A 19,666-nucleotide genomic window follows, 5' to 3' on the forward strand; every position below is an offset into this window, starting at 1 on the left:
AATTTCCCCTGAAGGACAGCAGCCAACACCCTGTACCACCCTTCTTGGGCAACTCTTTGCCACACAGGAATCTCTCTCGCCTGTTTCTTTCAGCTGCCTGGGAACCAGCTGCCAGATTTTCAGTTTGGGCTCAAGCCCCGCTCACCTCGTCCCTCCCTGAACCTGCCCAGAGTCCAGCAGCTGGTCTGGAGTAATACCATCCTTCCAGCTGGGAACACTCTGAAAACCCCAGAGCTTGTCGTGTCAGCCGGAGCCCGAGAAAGCCAGCTCCTGCGGTTGGCATAGTTAGTGCAGAGCCAAACGTGGGGCAGGACCTATTCCCCCGCGGGGGCCCTTCCAGGTCCTGCCTGGGGCCAGCCAGGAAGCTCGGGATTAGGCTGGGGACATGCGTGGGGCAGGTTGCCAGATAAAATAGAGGACGCCCAGTTTTGAATTTCAGATGAGCGAAATATTTATTAGCATACGTATGTCCCATATATTTCATGGGACAGACGTATACTTAAATTTTTTTTTTTTTAAAATCTTAAATTCAATTTTAATTAGCCGTCCTGTATTTTTATTTGCTAAATCTGGGAACCAGAGGTTGGCCTAGGGCACTTGGGACAGCCCCCGCAGGAGGAGAGGCTGCTCAGGAGCCAAGAACCGGCTTGGGGATCCCGCACCGGGCCCCAGCAGCTTCTCCCGGCTGAGGGCTGCTGCTCCGCGGGACCGTGGGAAAGTCTCTTTCCGGAGGAAGGAGAGCCTTGGCCTGGCCCCATTCCCGCTCGCCTCGAGCTTCAGTGGGCGCCCGCGGGTTCTCCCCAGCTCGGCGGCCGATCCTCCCGCCCGCCCACGGGCCCTCGCGGCTCCCGGCACCTCCTCACCGCTTCTGGCAAGCCCCGGCGGTTCGCGGCCTGGGGGCGGCGCGGCGCGAAGTGCGCAAGCGCGGCGGGCCGGTGGGCGGGGCGCGCGCGCGCGGGCGGGAAGAACGACGAGCGACCGGGCGTGGGCGCCCGCGGAGGTCGACGTCCCGGCGGGCAGCCGGCGGTGGGCGTTGCTGCTGCTGCTGCCCCCGCGCCATGGAGGGCTCGGCCGTGGCAGTCTGCGAGGTGATGCCGGGGAGGGAGAGAAAACAGAAGACACTCTGGGAAGGGTTTTGTGAGGGGTCCGCGAAGTCTGGGCAGAGGGGTCTGGGAGTGCCTGAGGTGGGAATGAGGTGCTTCGGTGACAGCCCGCCGGCCCCACACGGGGCTGTGAGGAGCTAATGAGGGGGCCCCGGCGTGGAGAGGAACAGCCCCTCAGCTGGGGGGACGCCCCACCTGACAGCCCAGAAAACCGGGGCCCCGGAGGCTGAAGTGCTGGCCAGGCATTAGCGGACCGGGGGAGGGCGTGGAGAGCACCCGGGGAGCCCCCCCCCCCCCAACCCCGGGCCGAGGGGGCGCGCACGAAGGTCGCCTGGGCAGCCGCGGGCGGAAGGCGGGAGCAGTGCGGGCGCAGTGGCAGTGAGCGAGAGTCGCGTGCAGCCGGCCGGTGGGCCACGGCGTGGGGCGCCTTCCTGGGTGGGGCCCCGAGCCGTCGGAGGATGGATGGCCCCGGGCCAGAGGCCTCCCGGAGCTCCGACCACCCCGCGGGCCCGAGAACCTTCCCGCCCTGGGGGGTGGGGCGGAAGGCCCGGCGCCGCCACGCCACGTGGGCTCTCCCGGGGCGGCACCTTGCAGCCGCCGCCTGATGCGATTCTCAGGCACTGGTCTTGAAAGGGGAACGAGGCAGAACAGAACCACAGGCCAGACGGGGCTGACCTGAAGGCACGCGAGAGTTCGCCGGGTGCTCTTGCCTCCTCCGCTGTGCTCGAAGGAATTGGAGGATTCGATTTTACAGACGGCCGACGCTAGGCTAGAACCGAGGGCTTCTGACTCCCCGGCCGGTGTTCTTTTCCCAACCGCGCTCTCGCGGGTGAAGACCGTGCGGGAAAATCTTAACAGAGGGGAGCACGCTGCGTCCGACGGTGTGTGAAGGAAGGGGTTAGATTGCCCGACGGTGTGTGAAGGAAGGGGTTAGATTGCAGGAACGCCTGGAAACCATTTTTATAAACTCTGGCTGCATTAGGATCTTCATTCCCAAGGTCTCTTACTGAGATCTGTTTGCCTTTAAGAAAAGGGGTACTTGGGGCGCCTAGAGGCTCAGTCGTTGAGCTTCCTTTGGCTCAGGTTTTGATCCCAGGGTCTTGGGATCAGCCCCGCCTCGGGTTCCCTGCTGGGCAGAGTGGGGTGGGGTAGGGGGGGAGCTGGTTCTCCCTCTCCCACTTCTGCTTGTGTTCCCTCTCTGTCAAATAAATAAAATCTTTAAGAAAGAAAGAAAGAAAAGGGGTAATAATCTTCCCTATGGTACCTGAGTGTGGAAGTGAGAGTGTACTTTCATAAGTGATGGAGTTAAATACAGTATATTTTAAATTTGTCTCATCAAGATTGAATGTTTTGTCTAGACATCTTGGAAACCTTAAAACTTACATTGTGTGCAGTCTTCACTGCAGATGAACTTATTCGAAATAAAAGCTAATGGCTATTAACCACTTACTATTATATACGCAGAGCACCGCGTTAAGCACTTTGCTCTTATTTTGTTTACATTTCACAGAAGCCATACCTGGTAGTTTTGTCTTCATTTTGGTAAATGAGGAAGCTGAGGTAGAGAGGAGTTAAATAACTTGCCCAAGGTCACATGGCACATCGGGGATTTGGACCCAGGCATCTGCCTCCAAAGCCAGTGCTCTTAACTTGTATTCTGATCTTCAGAAATGATGATTTAATGAAAGGTAAAGATGATTCATAGCTGGATGCTAGTCTTATTCATAATCTTCATATTGGTTTTTACTTGGGGAGAAAAAAAAGAAACAGGAAAAACAAACTCCTACACAATTTTTCCAAATTATTATTTCCAGATGAACTTACCCTTTGAATAAAGCAATTTATTGTCTCCATTTCCTGTCTTGTTGGGCATTTTGTTAATTTCCTTTGTCTCCTTTCTTATGTCACTTTTCTAGTTGTTTCTTCTGTAGACACAATGCTTTGTTCTGAACAAAATCTAAATCTGACATTTTGCAAGCAAGAATATTTTTTGGAAATTAAGATTGTTAACTGTGTCATAAATTTGATATTACCTTGATTTCTAAAGATTTGTTTACTTTAAATTGTGCCCTTTTCAGATTTTGAAATATTTAATAATTCACTGGAAGTGTGAAATAGCAGGAACATCAAAGGGAGCATTGCTAGAAGGACAGCTAGTGATTTCCATGGAAGCATTAAATTCTAAGCACCAAGAAAATACTCTTCATTGTGTAACAACTAGTAAGTAGATGAAGAAATACTGATTTTTCTCTCTTTGTTTTGTTATGATTTGTTATATTTAACTTAAAATTTTAAGTTAGTCAAAATCTTTTATCAAGTTATCACTTCAGGGTTATTCCATAGTTAAAATAAATAATTATGTAACAAGTATCTGGTGATAGATTTACAAGTGTGTTATACAGGAAAGGTGAGTACAATGACTCAGAAGACCATTAATTTTACTGGCTTAAGAATTCTTAGAAACTTAAAAAAAAATTCTTAGAAACTGTCTCCTTGCTCTTGGTTTTAACCTCCTCTTTCATAGCAAAATTATATTACATTGAATTTTATTCTCTTTTACATGTCCAGCCTTTGGTAGTTGGAAGAGAGACTTCCAAAATAAAAAGGAGAAGAAATAATGATGAACAGTGCATACCTTAAAAATCCCAACTTGCAGTTAGTTTGAAAATAAACCTTTTCTATTTGGCTCTTTTTAAAAAAAATATTTTATTTATTTATTTGACAGACAGAGATCACAAGTAGGCAGAGAGGCAGGCAGAGAGAGATAGGGAAGCAGGCTCCCTGCTGAGCATAGAGCCTAATGTGGGGCTCAATGACAGGACCCTGAGAACATGACTGGAGCCGAAGGCAGAGGCTTAACCCACTGAGCCACCCTTCCATTTGGCTTTTATCCCCTCATTATTTCTGCATATACTCTTGAGGGAAGGGTGATGCATGCATTAATTGTCTCTGGAACAACTAATTTTCTTCAGCTTTTGAAGCAATAACTTGTTTGGGGGTGTGTGTGTGTGTGTGTGTGTGTGTGTTTTGAAGCAATAACTTGTTTGGGGGTGTGTGTGTGTGTGTGTATATCTAGGTTTACTGTAACTTGTTTGGGTGTGTGTGTGTGTGTGTGTTTTGAAGCAATAACTTGTTTGGGGGTGTGTGTGTGTGTGTGTATATCTAGGTTTACTGTAACTTGTTTGGGTGTGTGTGTGTGTGTGTGTGTGTGTGTGTATCTAGGTTTACTGAAGGATACTTGGGGATGAAATTATCCCATCAGCCTTAGGGGAGTCATCCTGAGTACCATCTAGGTTTACTGAAGGATACTTGGGGATGAAATTATCCCATCAGCCTTAGGGGAGTCATCCTGAGTACCAGCTGAGGCTGAATAGTGCTTTAGACTCTACAAGACATTGTGTCACTGAACTGGAATGCCCTGTCTTCTCTTTGGGTACTAGTAGTACACATCCTTGAGAGAAGTATGATAGGTTGGTTTGCTCTTACTGTGCATGAACTCCATTCTGACTGGACAGAGTTCCCACCATGCATAAGAGAGTTTTGGTTAGCTAGATAGCTATGGTGATGCTGGTCTGTATATGGTTGTGTTAGTTTATGAATTGATTCTAATCCAATAAACTGGCCAAGGTAGCAGGGTTGAGGACTTGAGCCATAGTAGTAGCTTTTGGCAAAAAAACCAATTCCATAGGCATTTTGAGCTTAATGGACTTGTTCAGACCATGTGAAATATAGGGACCTTTTTATTGTCTTCATTGTCTCTCATCTTTATGTAATAATTTTCATAATTTTTTGGTAGAAGGAAGGGTGATACATGTTTATAAAGCATTCCAACATTACAGACACATATATTATGGAAAGGGAGACTTTCTAGTCTTTTCATCCCTTGAGATAATTACTAATTAACATTCAATATGCATTCTGCTAGATTTTTCTATGTGTAAATTCATAGCCTCTCACTATGAGAGAGAAAAGGCCAGATTGTGAATCTTCTGGGATGGAGGGGTAAGAGAAGTATCTCAGCATTTAGTCTTTATGTTCATTCAGGCCAGTTATTTTTAATACAACTTTGGTCCTCAACTCAAAAACCCATGCTTTGTCTTTATCAAAGGATAACTCTTTCTCCACTGCCTGCCAAGGTTAGGAAGGGTCAGTCCCTAGAATGCTAGTGGAGCAAAGCATCTAAAGACCTGACTACTTCTTAAATTCATTTTTTCAACCAACTCTCCTTATTTTAGCTCCCATGCCACCTCTAATTCTGAAGGTTCCCGATTCTACCATTCCTGAATCTTTGGGGGATTTTGTAGCGTCATTTGGGTTGTTTCTTGGCCGTTCTCTTTTTTGGATTATAATTCAATTTCTAAGGTCCCCTGAATCCTATCCCACTTGTCCTTCTGCTTTTCAGTTTCTAGAATTTAAATATCATCATCTTTGTTTCTTCTCTGTCCTAGTCGGTTTATTCCTCTTAAAAAATACCCCTTCTGTTGTTTTATTGCAGTTTCAGGAGGTGGTAGAAATAATGGGTATGTTCAATCTGTCATCTTTTAAAAGATTTATTTATTTATTTTAGAGACAGGAGTTAGAGAACTAGCTGGGGAAGGGCAGAGAGAGAGACTCGGAAGCAGGCTCCATTCCATGCCCAGCATGGAGCCCCAAAGAGGGCTCTATCTTGTGACCCTGATCAGAATCATGACCTGAGCTGAAACCAAGAGTCTGATGCCTGACCAACTGTGCTACTCAGGCGCCCCTTAGTCTGTCATCTTTGCTTGAAAGTATGAAGTGGTGTATTTGGTCTGAAATCTCTGATGATGAAAAACCATGTATTAGTTTTCTAGGGCTGCTATTAAAAAGTACCACAAACATAAAATAAGTTTATTCCCTCACAGGTATGGAGGCCAAAAGTCCAAAATCAAGGTCTAAGTAGGGTTGGTTCCTTCTGGACACTCTGAGCAAGGAATCTATTCCATGCCTCTCTCTTTTCCTTTGGTGATTGCCAGCAAGATCTTGGTGTTGGCTTTTAGGCGTATCACTTCAATCTCTGCCTCTGCCTTCATGGGATAGTCTCCGTCTGTGTCTCCATGTAGTCTTAAAAGGACACCAATTGGATTTAGGTCCACCATAACCAGTATGACCTCATCTTAATTTGATTACATTTGTGAAGACCCTGTTTCAAAGACATATTCACAAGTACTGGGGCTTAGTTCTTCAAAATCTCTTTCAGAAGCACAAAATTCAACTCACAACATGAGCAAATTTTATTGCTAGAATGACCCATCTATGAGAAACTGAAGAGATCACTACAGAGTTTTTCCATCAGTAATTGATGAAGTCTTTAACACATTATTTATTGCAGTGTTTTTCATAGTGTGTTACAGAATGTTTATATGAGTTATGAGGAAGGAGTTTGTATTCATATAAATTTGGGGAATGCTGATGAAAACCAAATGAGGGGTGCTGGGGTGTCTCAGTTGGTTGAGCAACCAACTCTTGATTTTGGCTCTGGTTGTGATCTCAGGGTTGTGAGAGTGAGCCCTACATTGGTCTCTGCACTGGGTGTGGAACCTGCTTAAGATTCTCTCTCTCCCTCTACTCCCCACCCTCCCCACCCTCCCCATTTGGTCTTGAAAAAAAAAAAACCATTAAATGAGTTTCATTATATCTTCTCAAAACCTTTGATATGCTACTGTAGACCATGAATCTTCAAAAATGGGCAATAGTATACAATATTTCCCAAACATATTTGACCTCATAGCTCTTTTAAAAAAAAAAAATCATTTGCTGTTCTTTAGAGGGAATTTTGGGGAATGCTGTTGTTTTATTTTATTTTATTATTTTTTATTTTTTAAAGATTTTATTTATTTGACAGAGAGAGAGATCACAAGCAGGCAGAGAGGCAGGCAGAGAGAGGAGGAAGCAGGCTCCCTGTTGAGCAGGAGCCCAATGTGGGGCTCGATCCCAGGACCCTGAGATCATGACCTGAGCTGAAGGCAGAGGATTAACCCACTGAACCACCCAAGTGCTCCATTGCTGTTGCTTTAAAAATGATGTTTTACATATAAGTCTGTGTTGTTATCTTTGCATTTGAAGGATATCTCTTCATTACTTTATTACAGAGACATTAGAAGGGTAGCTGAAAATTGGGGGCTGGAAAGGGTGTGGAGCAGGCAGGATAATTGCTCTCTGAGTACATTCACTGAAAATGACCCATTTTCTTTTCTTTTCTTTCTTTCTTCTTCTTCTTCTTCTTTTTTTTTTTTTTTTTTTAAAGATTTTTGTTTATTTATTTGACGGAAAAAGCACATACACAAGTAGGGGAGCAGCAGGGAGAGGGAGAAACAGGCCTCCCGCTGAGCAGGGAGCCCAATGCGGGACTCGATCCCAGGATCCTGGAATCGTGACCTGAACTGAAGGCAGCCGCTTAACTGACTGAGCCACCCAGGTGCCCTGAAAGTGACCTATTTCCAACAATAGTTGATATGGTACTTGTTAAAATTAAAAAGAATGTTTGAGGAGACAGTGTGACATATGCAATTGAGAATTATCATGGATGCACTGTGAGGTATATTGGTTCTATTTTTTTTTCTTATTAATGTTCAGTTCCTCAGTAATCACTAGTGTAGGCCTGCCACCACCTGCCATCCCTGTCCCAGTGATCTGCTCTCAAGTTAGAACCAGTGTGTGCCTGTGAAGAATGTTAAGAAGAAAGATAATATTTTTTTTTAAAGATTTTACTTTTTTTATTTGACAGAGAGAGCACAAACCGGGGGAGTGGCAGATGGAGAGGGAGAGGCAGGAAGCCTGATGTGGAGCTCCATCCCAGGACCTCACGATCATGACCTGAATTGAAGGCAGATGCTTAACTGATTGAGCCACCCAGGCACCCTGAGATGATTTTTTTTAAAGATTTTATTCATTTATTTGACAGAGAGAGAAATCACAAGTAGGCAGAGAGGCAGGCGGAGAGAGAGGGGGAAGCAGGCTCCCTCCTGAGCAGAGAGCCCGATGTGGGGCTTAAATCATTCAAAATCTGGAAATGTAAAGCCCTGTTCTTTTTTTTTTTTTATTTTAAAGATTTTATTTATTTATTTATTTGACAGAGAGAGAGAGATCAGAAGTAGAGAGAGAGGAGGAAGCAGGCTCCCCACCAAGCAGAGTGCCTGACGCCGGACTCAATCAATCCCAGGACCCTGAGATCATGACCTGAGCTGAAGACAGAGGCTTAATGCACTGAGCCACCCATGCACCCTAAATCCCCGTTCTAATAGAATTTCAGTAGAACTTATTGTGATGACAGAAATGTTCTCTATCTGTGCTGTTTAGCACAGTAGCCATTAGCCACCCTTGGCTAATGACCACTTGAAATATGGCTAGTGTGACAGAGGAATCTTACTTTTCATTTGTTTTAATTTAGCTAAATTTAAATTTAAATAGCTACATGTATCTAGTGGCTACTGTATTTTGACTGCACACATTTAGAGAACGATTGCCTCTCACTGTTTAGTTCTACTCAGCCTCTTTCCCCTGCCTGAGGAATATACATTTCTAGAGAGAGACACACACATTTTCATTGGTTCCTATAGCAGCGATTCTTAGATTCTTAACTGTGGGTTAACCCTCTGGGGGAGAGATGTTCAATTTAGAAAAAGTCTCTAGATGGTTCTGAGGGCTTAGGTACCTGCTTCATTTTTCATCCTCTTCCCCTGAGGTATCATTGCCCTAGGGGCACCTGGCTGGATCAGGCAGTTGAGCATGTGACTCTTGATCTCAGGGCTGTGAGTTTGAGCCCCACATTGAGGGGTAAGAGTTTACTTAAAAATTTTTTTTTAAAAAGATTGTTGGTGTAAATGTTTTGATATTCAGAGTTAGAACTCTAGATATGAAGAATTCTTACCTGATAGTCTAATATTTTCTACTAGGGAATAAATTATTTAAAAGAAGGGCCAAATTTTTAAATTGAATCTTACACTGGAAGGTGGGTTATTGGCATGATATATTCTGATTACTAGCTATAGTTTGCACTCTTCCTATAATCATTTTCTCTCAGGAATAGTAATACCTAAAGAAGCGGTCTTGGTATTGGGAATAGGTGAAAAAGATTTGCCATTTAGTTCTCATCTCCAAAAAGTTATTCTGCTGCCAGAGAGTTGTTAAAGCCTCATAATGCTTCTTTGGTGTCTCCATTTTTAATAAACCCATTACAAAGTGGTCACCTTTTTTATGTTCTGTATCTATAAACTGTTTTTAGGCTCCCATTAGATTCTTTAGATAAATCTGTTTAATTGTTTGTGATATTTCTTTGTATTCTGTTTCTTACAGTTGCTTCTGCAGGAAGCATTTACGGTGGTTTGGTTCTCAAGAAGTTCCTAAAAGGTAAAGAAAGAATTACTCTACTTTTGTGAGATTAAGTCTCTTCCTGGCAGTGAATTTGGTATTTTCTAAAACAGACAAACTGAATGATAGTGTTGCCAGATTTAGCAAATAAAAATACAGGATGCCCACTTAAATTTTAATTTCAGAAAAACAATGAATAATTTTGTAGTGTAAGTGTGTTCCATGCAATATTTTGTCCTGTATTTTATCTGGCAATCCTACAGAAAGATGATGTATAAAATTGTATAGATACAGGAATGAACAAGATAACTAGGTCTCTAGCTTCTCTGAATACTATCTATACAACTTCAGGCAAAATTATCACAGATACAAAATAAAATTTTTGGTAAAGTATTTGTTTCCATCTACCTCAAAGAAATAATGCGTGGAGAAGGCATTATAAATTGTTTTGGCCAGTTTTAATACTGTACTCCACATGCCAAAGTTGGTATGGTTTAGGAAGTTTTGGTGACCCTGGTTTTAGCTCTTCTTTCCTTTGACTTGAGAATAATCTAAACCAAAAGGATATACATTTATTTGAAGGAGATCAAAATGATCTGAGAATTGTTGTGCTTTCATGTTTATCTTCTATAGTTGTGTGGTTTGTAAATTATTTAATGGGCCTTTTCCTAATGTGTGGTTAATTTACAAATTTTACAAAAAATTTTTTTTGCAAGCTTATACCTTTTATTTAAAAAAGAATTTTTTAAAAAATTAACATGTAATATAGGGGTGCCTGGGTGGCTCAGTCATTGGGCATCTGCCTTCGGCTTGGGTCATGGTCCCAGGGTCCTGGGATTGGGCCCCACATCGGGCTCCCTGCTCAGTAGGAAGCCTGCTTCTTCCTCTGTCTTCCTCTGCCTGCTTCTTCCCCTGCTTGTGTTCCCTCTCTCGGTGTGTCTCTCTCTGCCAAATAAATAAAATCTTAAAAATGTATATAATATATTATTTGTTTCAGGATACAGGTCTGTGATTCATCAGTCTTACACAATTCACAGCACTCACCGTGGCACATACCCTCTGCTGTGTCCATCACCCAGCCGTCCCATCCCTCCAGCAACCCTTGGTTTGTTTCCTGAGATTAAGAGTCTCTTTTGGTTGTCTCCTTCTCTGGTTTTGTATTGTTTCATTTTCCCCTTGTCTCCTTCTCTGGTTTTGTATTGTTTCATTTTCCTCTCCCTTCCCCTATGATCCTCTGTCTTGTTTGTCAAATTCCTCATATCAGTGAGATCATATGATACTTGTTTTTCTCTGTGAGGTGAGTTTTTCCACCTTGTCATTTTGTCCAGAGAAGAACAGATGAATGAGAGAACAAAATGCTAAAAGGGTAACAATGACCCCAGAAGAATATACACAAAACAAATCAGAAGAGACCTTCTAGAAGGTGGTCACTTTTCTGTTCATAGGATTGCTGCTCTTTTCTTTGATCTCCTGTTGAGTTTGTAGGCTGTTCAGAATGATTGGATAACTATCTAGCTATATTCCTGGGACCAGAAAAATTTAGGTCCCCTGCTCCTCCACCATCTTGCTCCTCCTTACAAAATAATTTTTTTTAAATTATTTATTTTTTTATTTGACAGAGATCACAAGAGTCAGACACTTTTTACCGTCTGAGCCACCTAGGTGCCTCTGTATCCTAGATTCTTAATGGACCTCAGCTTTTTGCTCTGTGAATCTTATTTCTTTCTTTTAAAAATTTTTTATTATTTATTTTTAAAAAAGATTTTATTTGAGAGAGAGAGCTTGTGTGTGAGTGAGGGAGCATGAGCTGCGGTTAGAGGAGGGCCAGAGGGAAAGGGCCAAGCAGACTCCATCAAGAAGGGAGCCTGATGCGGGGCTCAATCCCAGGACCTTGGACCACGACCTGAGCCAAAGGCAGACACTTAACTGACTGAGCCACCCAGGTGCTCCCCCATCTTAGGTTCTTCTTGGTGTGCACACATTTGAAGGCAGTAATTGTGGTGGACAATAGCTCCATAACAAAAATTCTGTGAAACCTTGAGTAGAATGTTCTCCTGTGGTAATCATCATAACGACGATTCATTGAGCATTAACTATACACTTAGCTTTGTGCTTGACATGGAGGGGTTATAGAGATGATCAAGACAGATTTGGTGTCTTCCTTATGCATATACCTAAGATCTTTTAATCAATTAATTCTACTGCCTCCCAAAGCCTATGTCTGGAAGAAAAGGAGAATCAGCTTATTATCCTGGAGAGATTGCTCTGATTCTCAGACTTTGAGAAGCCCAAGTCCAGCTTTAAGAATTATGAGTTAACTACCTCAAAACCATCCAGCCTATTTATCAATCTTTAGTTCTCTTCTTTTTTGAATTCTGCCATTTGGGTGATCAAGGAATGGAAAGATCATTCTTAAGGCAACTGCTTTAGTTAATATGTGTGAAAATGCTTTGAAAGAAGTGCAAATCCATGTAAATAACAGGGAGTATGTTGTTATTAGCACTAAGGAAGTAATAGGAATATTTCCTGAAACATAAGCCTATACTTAACACACCTGTACAGTCAGCGATCAGATTGTATCTAATATAATTTCTTCAATTAATATTTGTGAAAGTGCTTTGAGAAAAGTGAAAAACCTATGTAGGTACAAGGGAATGGATTTATTATCACTGTTAATACCTGGAGAGAAGATTTTGAGTTGAATTAGGGTATGGAATAACCACCTGTTATTATGTTAACACAAAATTTAAACAGTTTGTGTCATAGTAACTTAGTTTTAATTCTTTTAAAAGCTCACAGCAATTTTATGCATATTTATTTATTTATTTATTTTAAAGATTTTATTTATTTATTTGACAGTAGATGGAGAGGCAGGCAGAGAGAGAGAGAGAGAGAAGCAGGATCCCTGCTAAGCAGAGAGCCCGATGCGGGACTCGATCCCAAGACCCTGAGATCATGACCTGAGCTGAAGGCAGCGGCTTAACCCACTGAGCCACTCAGGTGCCCCTATTTATTTATTTTTATATCCTTGGTGATAAGGTATAGGTGGCTAACTTTTTGTATTACATATCAATTAGACAATAAAAATTGAGTCATTTAATCATAGTTAATCACATTTAATAGCCAACTTCAGCCAATTTTCCAGGCTCATAATACTAACCTCCAGTCAATAATGCTATTTATTTTACTAATTAGTAATAAAAATGACTCAGTGAAACTCACAAAGGAAATTGTCCAAGTTTAAGATTTAAATCCCTTAGCTCTTTGGTTTATGCACCATTAACTATGGCTTTATTACTATGGTTATTTATTTAGGATTCCTATAACATTATTAATGAATTGCTTTATTTTTTTAAAAGATTTTATTTATTTATTTGACAGAGGGAGATCACAAGTAGGCAGACGGAGAGGGTGGCGGAGTTGGGAGGGGGGAAGCAGGCTCCCCACTGAGCAGAGAGCCCGATGTGGGGCTTGATCCCAGGATCCTGAGATCATGACCTGAGCCCAGGGCCCTGAGATCATTTCCTGAGCTAAAGGCAGAGGCTTAACCCACTGAGCCACCCAGGTGCCTCATAATGAACTGTTTTAAATTGGTCCATTCACAAGTCTTTACACTGTTTAATTAGCTTCATTAGAAAGTTTCTGATGGCTGATTCATTAACCATCAGATTTCCAGATGTTAAAAAAAAATTATCTATATAAAATTAACAGTATGCCTCTGAATTCACCTTAACTGTTTTGTTCTCTTCATTGCTTGGTTGTTGTTTCTCATTGCCTAAAATAAGGTCTGATCTCTCTTTGGGGAACTGTGCTGTTGTAGAGCCATCCACCTTTAATTTTCTTTCCTTCAGTCTGTTCTATCAGGATTGTATAGGTATTTTTCACTGGCTCTGGAATACCTCTATTTGTATACAAACAGGCTCTTATTTTGGGGTGTTTTATTTATGTTGGAATAAGAAGTAATCAAGATAATCTCTCCTTTTTACTTCCTCTGTATGGTTTATGTTCTCTTTCTTGCTCACTTTATTCTCTGCTTCCTAACTGTTCTTACTTTTATCCTGAAAACATTTAATTGAACATCCACCTTGCCACAGGAAGTCATAGGGAGAGGTAGATCTGAAAATAAAATGTAATGTGATTATCACATACTATATCAGAGTATAGTACTGTAATGGAGGTACGTAAATTCAAGGTGCTTCTTTGGTAACCTAGAGGATAATCCTTAAAGTTCAGTCACCCATATACCTTTCTTCCATTCATTATTCTGTATTATTATTCTGTATTTACTTCAGATAGCTTTTCTACTTTTAAAGTTTTAATATCAATTCTATGCTGATGAGATTTATTTTTTTTCTATCACTAATATGTTTTCAGCTTTGATTGTCAATTAAACTATTCCATTTGAAGGTTCCTTTGAAATATATGTGCAACATATCTGAAATGGGTTTCATTTTCTTGCTACTAACTTGCTCTGTAATGTCTCCATTTCTTTCAGTGATACTAACATTCATAATTTTCCAAGCTTATAAATTTTGAGGGTTTTTTGGCATCTTCTTTTTTCTTTTCTCCATTATCTAATCTTACTGAACTTTGGTTAGTTTTCCTTTTATTGTATAGGATTATTATTTATTCATTTATATATGAATTTAAATATTTCTTTAAGTTCCTACCTTGATGACTCCCAGTTGCTTATTAGGATAACACCTCAGACCAGATGCTAGGTCTCTGTCAATTAGAATAACTTTTGTACTTTGAAGGATGGTGTCCATTAGTATAGACAAATTCTTAAGTGTTTAAAAACTCTCATTACTTCATATTGATATATGCACTATTATTTTGTGTGATATCCTTATCCATTTATATATACAAATCCATTTTATATCCATTATATATCTGCTTACCCATTTATGTAGAATTACTTCTATCATAAAAATCTATTTAGCAAAATATAATGATTTTAGTTTATCCTTCTTGTCCAGATCTACTTCCTATCATGTCCTATGCTAGTGAAGAAAAGTAAAAAAAAGAAAGGGTAGAAGAGAGTGATAAGATGAAGGAATATGAAAAATCTTGTGTTTATAGGTCCCTGTTTTGCTGTTTTTTTATTCATATTATTTTGATTTATTTTTATTTTTTAATTAGCTCCTCCTCATTCCCATGTTTATTGACATAATTTAACTCTTGTAAAATACAGCTTAACCAGTCGTGTTCAATTGTTTTTCCCAAGTCAGAAAATTTATGGCCTTTTTTTTTTTCCTTCAGAAAGAAAACTAGATAAGAATACTAATCCTTGAAAGTAGGGAAGACAGCTGTGCTATTGATGTATAGTTATATGATTATGATAGTCTAGTTTTTACCTCTTTGTTGTGTTCCCTTTTGCTGTCAGGGAGATTTTATAAAAAAGTTTAGTTTAATTTTGTCCTCTTTGTTAATATGTTGTGAAAGGAAGTGGAAAGTCATCCTTTTTGTACATTAGAGAGATTGATGGGTCCAGGCTTGCTGATCACTGAGTGAGAAATTCATGATGGTGAACTCTTGGATGTCTGACCTAATAACATATTTTTAAACCTGAAATTCTCATATTCAAAGATTAAATTCTATTTTAATTTTATGTCTTACAAGATCAGCAAGTCTAAGACTCAGTACTCATCTAACACTTTTTCCCCAGGAGCTCATTTTGTAGACATGATCTCATTCATTCTCCAGAGGTAGGTCAGACTTACGTGTTATCATTTCTTTTTCTGAGATGAGGAGACTGAGTTTTACCTCAGCCTCATATATTAAATTTAGAAGCAAGAGAAGAATTTGTGGGGTCATAGGACATTGGTTACCCTATGAGTCCACATTTAATCCTAAAACTTTTGGTACATCCAAAACAGTCTCTTGCTGCTAAATTTGCATAACATGTAGCAAGATTTTGTAAAGAGAAGATTGATTGGAGATCAAGAGAATTATTAAATTCTCTTATAAAATTATATAAATTCTCATATGTTAAAATAAATGAATTTGTTAGGATGCCTGACTAACTCAGTCTGTGGAATATGCAACTCTTGATTTCAGGGTTGTGAGTTTGAGCCCCATGGTGGGTATAGAGATTACTTAAAAAATAAAATCTTTTAAAAAATGAATTTGTCGTCTTTTGCTTCCTTAATATTTCTTTTCTCTTTTCCCTGTTAAACGTATATAATCATACTTCACTATTGAGAATATATTCAAGATTTGATATGAAGGGAAAGGAGATGGAAAAAACATGAACATTGACATGTTTCTTTTCCTTTTGAGGTAGGGTAGGTAGAGGAAGAAGAAAAGGAGAGCTCTTAACATCAGAGATCCTGGGAGTTGGCTCATCCTGTAGGCAAGTGGCTTTTATTCAGTAGTTAGTGGGAGCTAGCCTACATTGTACCTGCTTTGGCTTAAAATCCTTGGACTGTTGTTACTCCTCATTGTGTAATCAAGTGGGCACTTATTGCTCCAACTCTGGCCTCTTGGGTTATCATATCGCTTTCATCTCCATAGCAGACCATGTTAGCAGCCTGTGGCAGTGAATTTGGCTGGTATGGGAAGAAGGGACATTTTGAGTATTATTTCCGGAGTAGACTTTATGGTTACCCACTTAGCACATTTAAAAAAGTCATATGACACTATATATAACAGTTAACTCAAAATGGATCAAAGACCTAGATATAAGAGCTAAAACTATAAAACTCTTAAACAAGAAAATATAGGTGTAAATCTTCATAGGACATTTAAAGCACAAGCAACCAAAGAAAAAATAGATAAATTGGATGTCAACAATATTAAAAACTTTTGTATTTCAAAGAGCACTATCAGGGGGCCTGGGTGACTCAGCCATTGAGGGGCTGCCTTCAGCTCAGGTCATGATCCCAGGGTCCTGGGATTGAGCCCCACATCGGTCTCCCTGCTCTGTGGGAAGCCTTCTTCTCTCTCTCCCACGCCCCCTGCTGTGTTCATTCTCTCCCTGTGTCTCTGTCAAATAAATAAAATCTTAAAAAAAAAAAAAGAAAAAGCACCATCAGGAAAGTGAAGAGATAATAATTACATGATGTGATGGAAGTATTAGCTTAGGCTAGGGCAGTAATGCTTTTGGAACATGTAAGTATCAGATTTACAGGTTGTACACCTTAACTTTACACACTGTTATATAGCAATTGTACCTCAATAAAACCGAGAAAAAAAATTTTTAAAAAGAGAGAAAAGACAACCTACAGAATGGGAGAAAATATTTTCAAATCAAGTATCTGATAGGAGTCTAATATCCAGAGTGCAAAAACAACTTTTACAACTCAACAATAAAAAGACAACTAATTTTAAAATAGGGAAAAGATATGAATAGATGTTTGTTATGAATTGAATGTTTGTGTCCTCCCAAAATTCATATGTTGAAGCCCTAATCCCCAATGCAAGGGTATTTGGAGATGAGGCCTTTGGGAGGTAATTAGGGTTAGATTAGGTCATGAGGATGGGACCTTTATGATGGGATTAGTGCTTTTTTTTTTTTTTTTTTTTTTTTAAGATTTTCTTTATTTGGGAGAGAGAGAGCATGAGAGGAGAGAAGATCAGAGGAAGAAGCCGACTCCCCATGGAGCTGGGAGGCCAGCGTGGGACTCCATCCCAGGACTCCGGGATCATGACCTGAGCTGAAGGCAGTTGCCCAACCAACTGATCCACCCAGGTGCCCCTGGGATTAGTGCTTTTATAAGAAGAGGAAGAAAGAGTAATATCTCTCCCAAGTGCACCTACCCAGGAAAAGCTATGTGAGGACACAATGAAAAGGCAACTGTCTGCAAGTGCTCTCACTGGGAACTGAATTGTTGGCACCCTGACACTGGACTTCTCAGCCTTCAAATCCGTGTGAAGTAAATTTCCACTGGTTAAGCCTCCTAGTCTGTGATATTTTGTTATGGCAGCCTGAGCAGGTGAAGACAACATTTATCTATATAAATGGCCAATAAACCCATGAGAAAATGTTCAACATCTTTTTAGGGAAATGAAAACCAAAACCATAATGAGGGGTGCCGGAGTGGTTCAGTCAGTTGAGCATCTGCCTTTGGCTTGGGTCATCATCTAGGGATCCTGGGATTGAGCCCCGCATCGGGTTCCCTGCTCAAGCATGGAGCCTGCTTCTCCCTCTCTCTCTGCCCTTCCTCCCCACTCGTGTGTCTCTCTCTCAAATAAATAAAATCTTAAAAAAAAACCATAATGAGATACTACTTAATACCCTACTAATATGACTAATTTAAAAAGTAACAGGTATTGATAAGCATATTAATAACAGGGACCCTCGTACTTTGTTGGTAGGAATGTAAAATGGTGCAGCCACTTTGATTTACCTGATTTTTTTTTGAAGATTTTATTTTATTTATTTGTCAGAGAGCAAGCGAGCGAGAGCGAGCACAGGCAGACAGAGTGGAAGGCAGAGTCAGAGGGAGAAGCAGGCTCCCTGTGGAGCAAGGAACCTGATGTGGGACTCGATCCCAGGACGCTGGGATTATGACCTGAGCCGAAGGCAGCTGCTTAACCAACTGAGCCACCCAGGCGTCCCAGTGCAGCCACTTTGAAAAAACAGTTTGGAGGTTCCTCGAAAAGAGTTAAACATAGAGTTATCTTTACTCAGCAGTGTCCACACAAAATCTCATGCACTAATATTTATGGCAGCATTATACATAATAGCCCCAAACTGAAAACAACACAAATGTCCGTTAATTAATGAGCGAGATGTGCTCTATTCACACAATGGAGTAGTATTCAGCCATTAAAAATAATGAAGTCTTGGTATATGTTACAACATGGATGAAAATTGGAAATACGCTAAGTGAAAGAAGCTGGATACAGAACGCCACACATTGTATGATTCTATTTATATGAAATGTACAAAGGAGAGTAGAGGGAGAAGGGAGGAATGGGGCGTTAGTATTAATGGGTATGAGTTTTTCTTCTTGGTGTAGTGAAAATGTTCTGGAGTTAGTGGTGATTGTTGTATAACCTTGTGAGTGTACTAAAAGGCACTTAGAATAGTGAAATATATGGTGTGGATTATATACCAGGTTTAAAATAAATCCCCCCCCCCAGTGTTTATAGCAGTACTATCCATGGTATCCAAAATATGGAAAGAGCTCAAATGTCCATTGGCTGATGGGTGGTTAAAGATATGATGTACACACACACACATGCACACGCACGCACACAGGCTGGAATATTCCTGAGCCATCAGAAAGAATGCAGTCTTGCTATTTGCAACATCATGGATGGAAATAGACTGTATTATGCCAAGTGAAATAAGTTCGAGGAAAACAAATACCATATGATTTCACTTGTGGAATTTAAGAAACAAAACAGGTGAACATAGGGGAAGGGAAGGAAAAATAAGATAAAAACAGAAATAGGGGCAAACCATAAACTTTTTTTAAATTTTTAATTTTTTATAACATTTAATGTATTATTTGCCCCAAGGGTACAGGTCTGTGAATCACCAGGTTTACACACTTCACAGCACTCACCATAGCACATACCCTCCCTAATGTCCATAACCCAACCACCCTCTCCCTGTCCTCCTTCCCCCAGCAACCCTCGGTTTGTTTTGTGAGATTAAGAGTCTCTTATGTTGTGTCTCCCTCCTGATCCCATCTTACTTCATTTTTTCCTTCCCTACCCCCTAAGCCCCCCCACGTTGCCTCTCAAATTCTTCATATCTGGGAGATCATATGATAATCGTCTTTCTCTGATTGATTTATTTCGCTCAGCATAATACCCTCTGGTTCCATCCACATCATTGCAAATGGCAAGATTTCGTTTCTTTCTTTCTTTTTTTTTTTTTTTAAAGATTTTATTTATTTATTTGACAGAGAGAGTTCACAGTAGACAGATAGGCAGGCAGAGAGAGAGAGAAGGAAGCAGGCTCCCTGCTGAGCAGGGATCCTGATGCGGGACTCGATCCCAGGATCCTGAGATCATGACCTGAGCCGAAGGCAGCGGCTTAACCCACTGAGCCACCCAGGCGCCCAGATTTCGTTTCTTTTGATGGCTGCGTAGTATTCCATTGTGTGTATATATCACATCTTCATCCATTCATCTGTTGATGGACATCTAGGTTCTTTCCATAGTTTAGCTATTGTGGACATTGCAGCTATAAACATTCGGGTGCATGTGCCCCTTTGGATCACTACATTTGTATCTTTAGGGTAAATACCCAGTAGTGCAATTGCTGGATCATAGGG

At 40.8% G+C, this 19,666-nt stretch overlaps 1 protein-coding gene across 1 annotated transcript in view; it reads left to right on the plus strand.

Moving 5' to 3' along the window:
• The first annotated feature begins 961 nt into the window (after positions 1-961).
• Positions 962-19,666, plus strand: part of TOP6BL (TOP6B like initiator of meiotic double strand breaks) — a 98,635-nt gene continuing 79,930 nt past the window's right edge. Inside the window, exons 1-3 of the mRNA XM_059148728.1 lie at positions 962-1,088; positions 3,182-3,323; positions 9,417-9,470. Of these exons, the coding sequence (XP_059004711.1) occupies positions 1,059-1,088; positions 3,182-3,323; positions 9,417-9,470 (226 nt within the window). The 5' untranslated portion in view covers positions 962-1,058. The remainder of the gene's footprint in view (positions 1,089-3,181; positions 3,324-9,416; positions 9,471-19,666) is intronic.

This window comes from Mustela lutreola, chromosome 1, assembly GCF_030435805.1.
Source record: "Mustela lutreola isolate mMusLut2 chromosome 1, mMusLut2.pri, whole genome shotgun sequence".
Lineage (NCBI taxonomy): Eukaryota > Metazoa > Chordata > Mammalia > Carnivora > Mustelidae > Mustela > Mustela lutreola.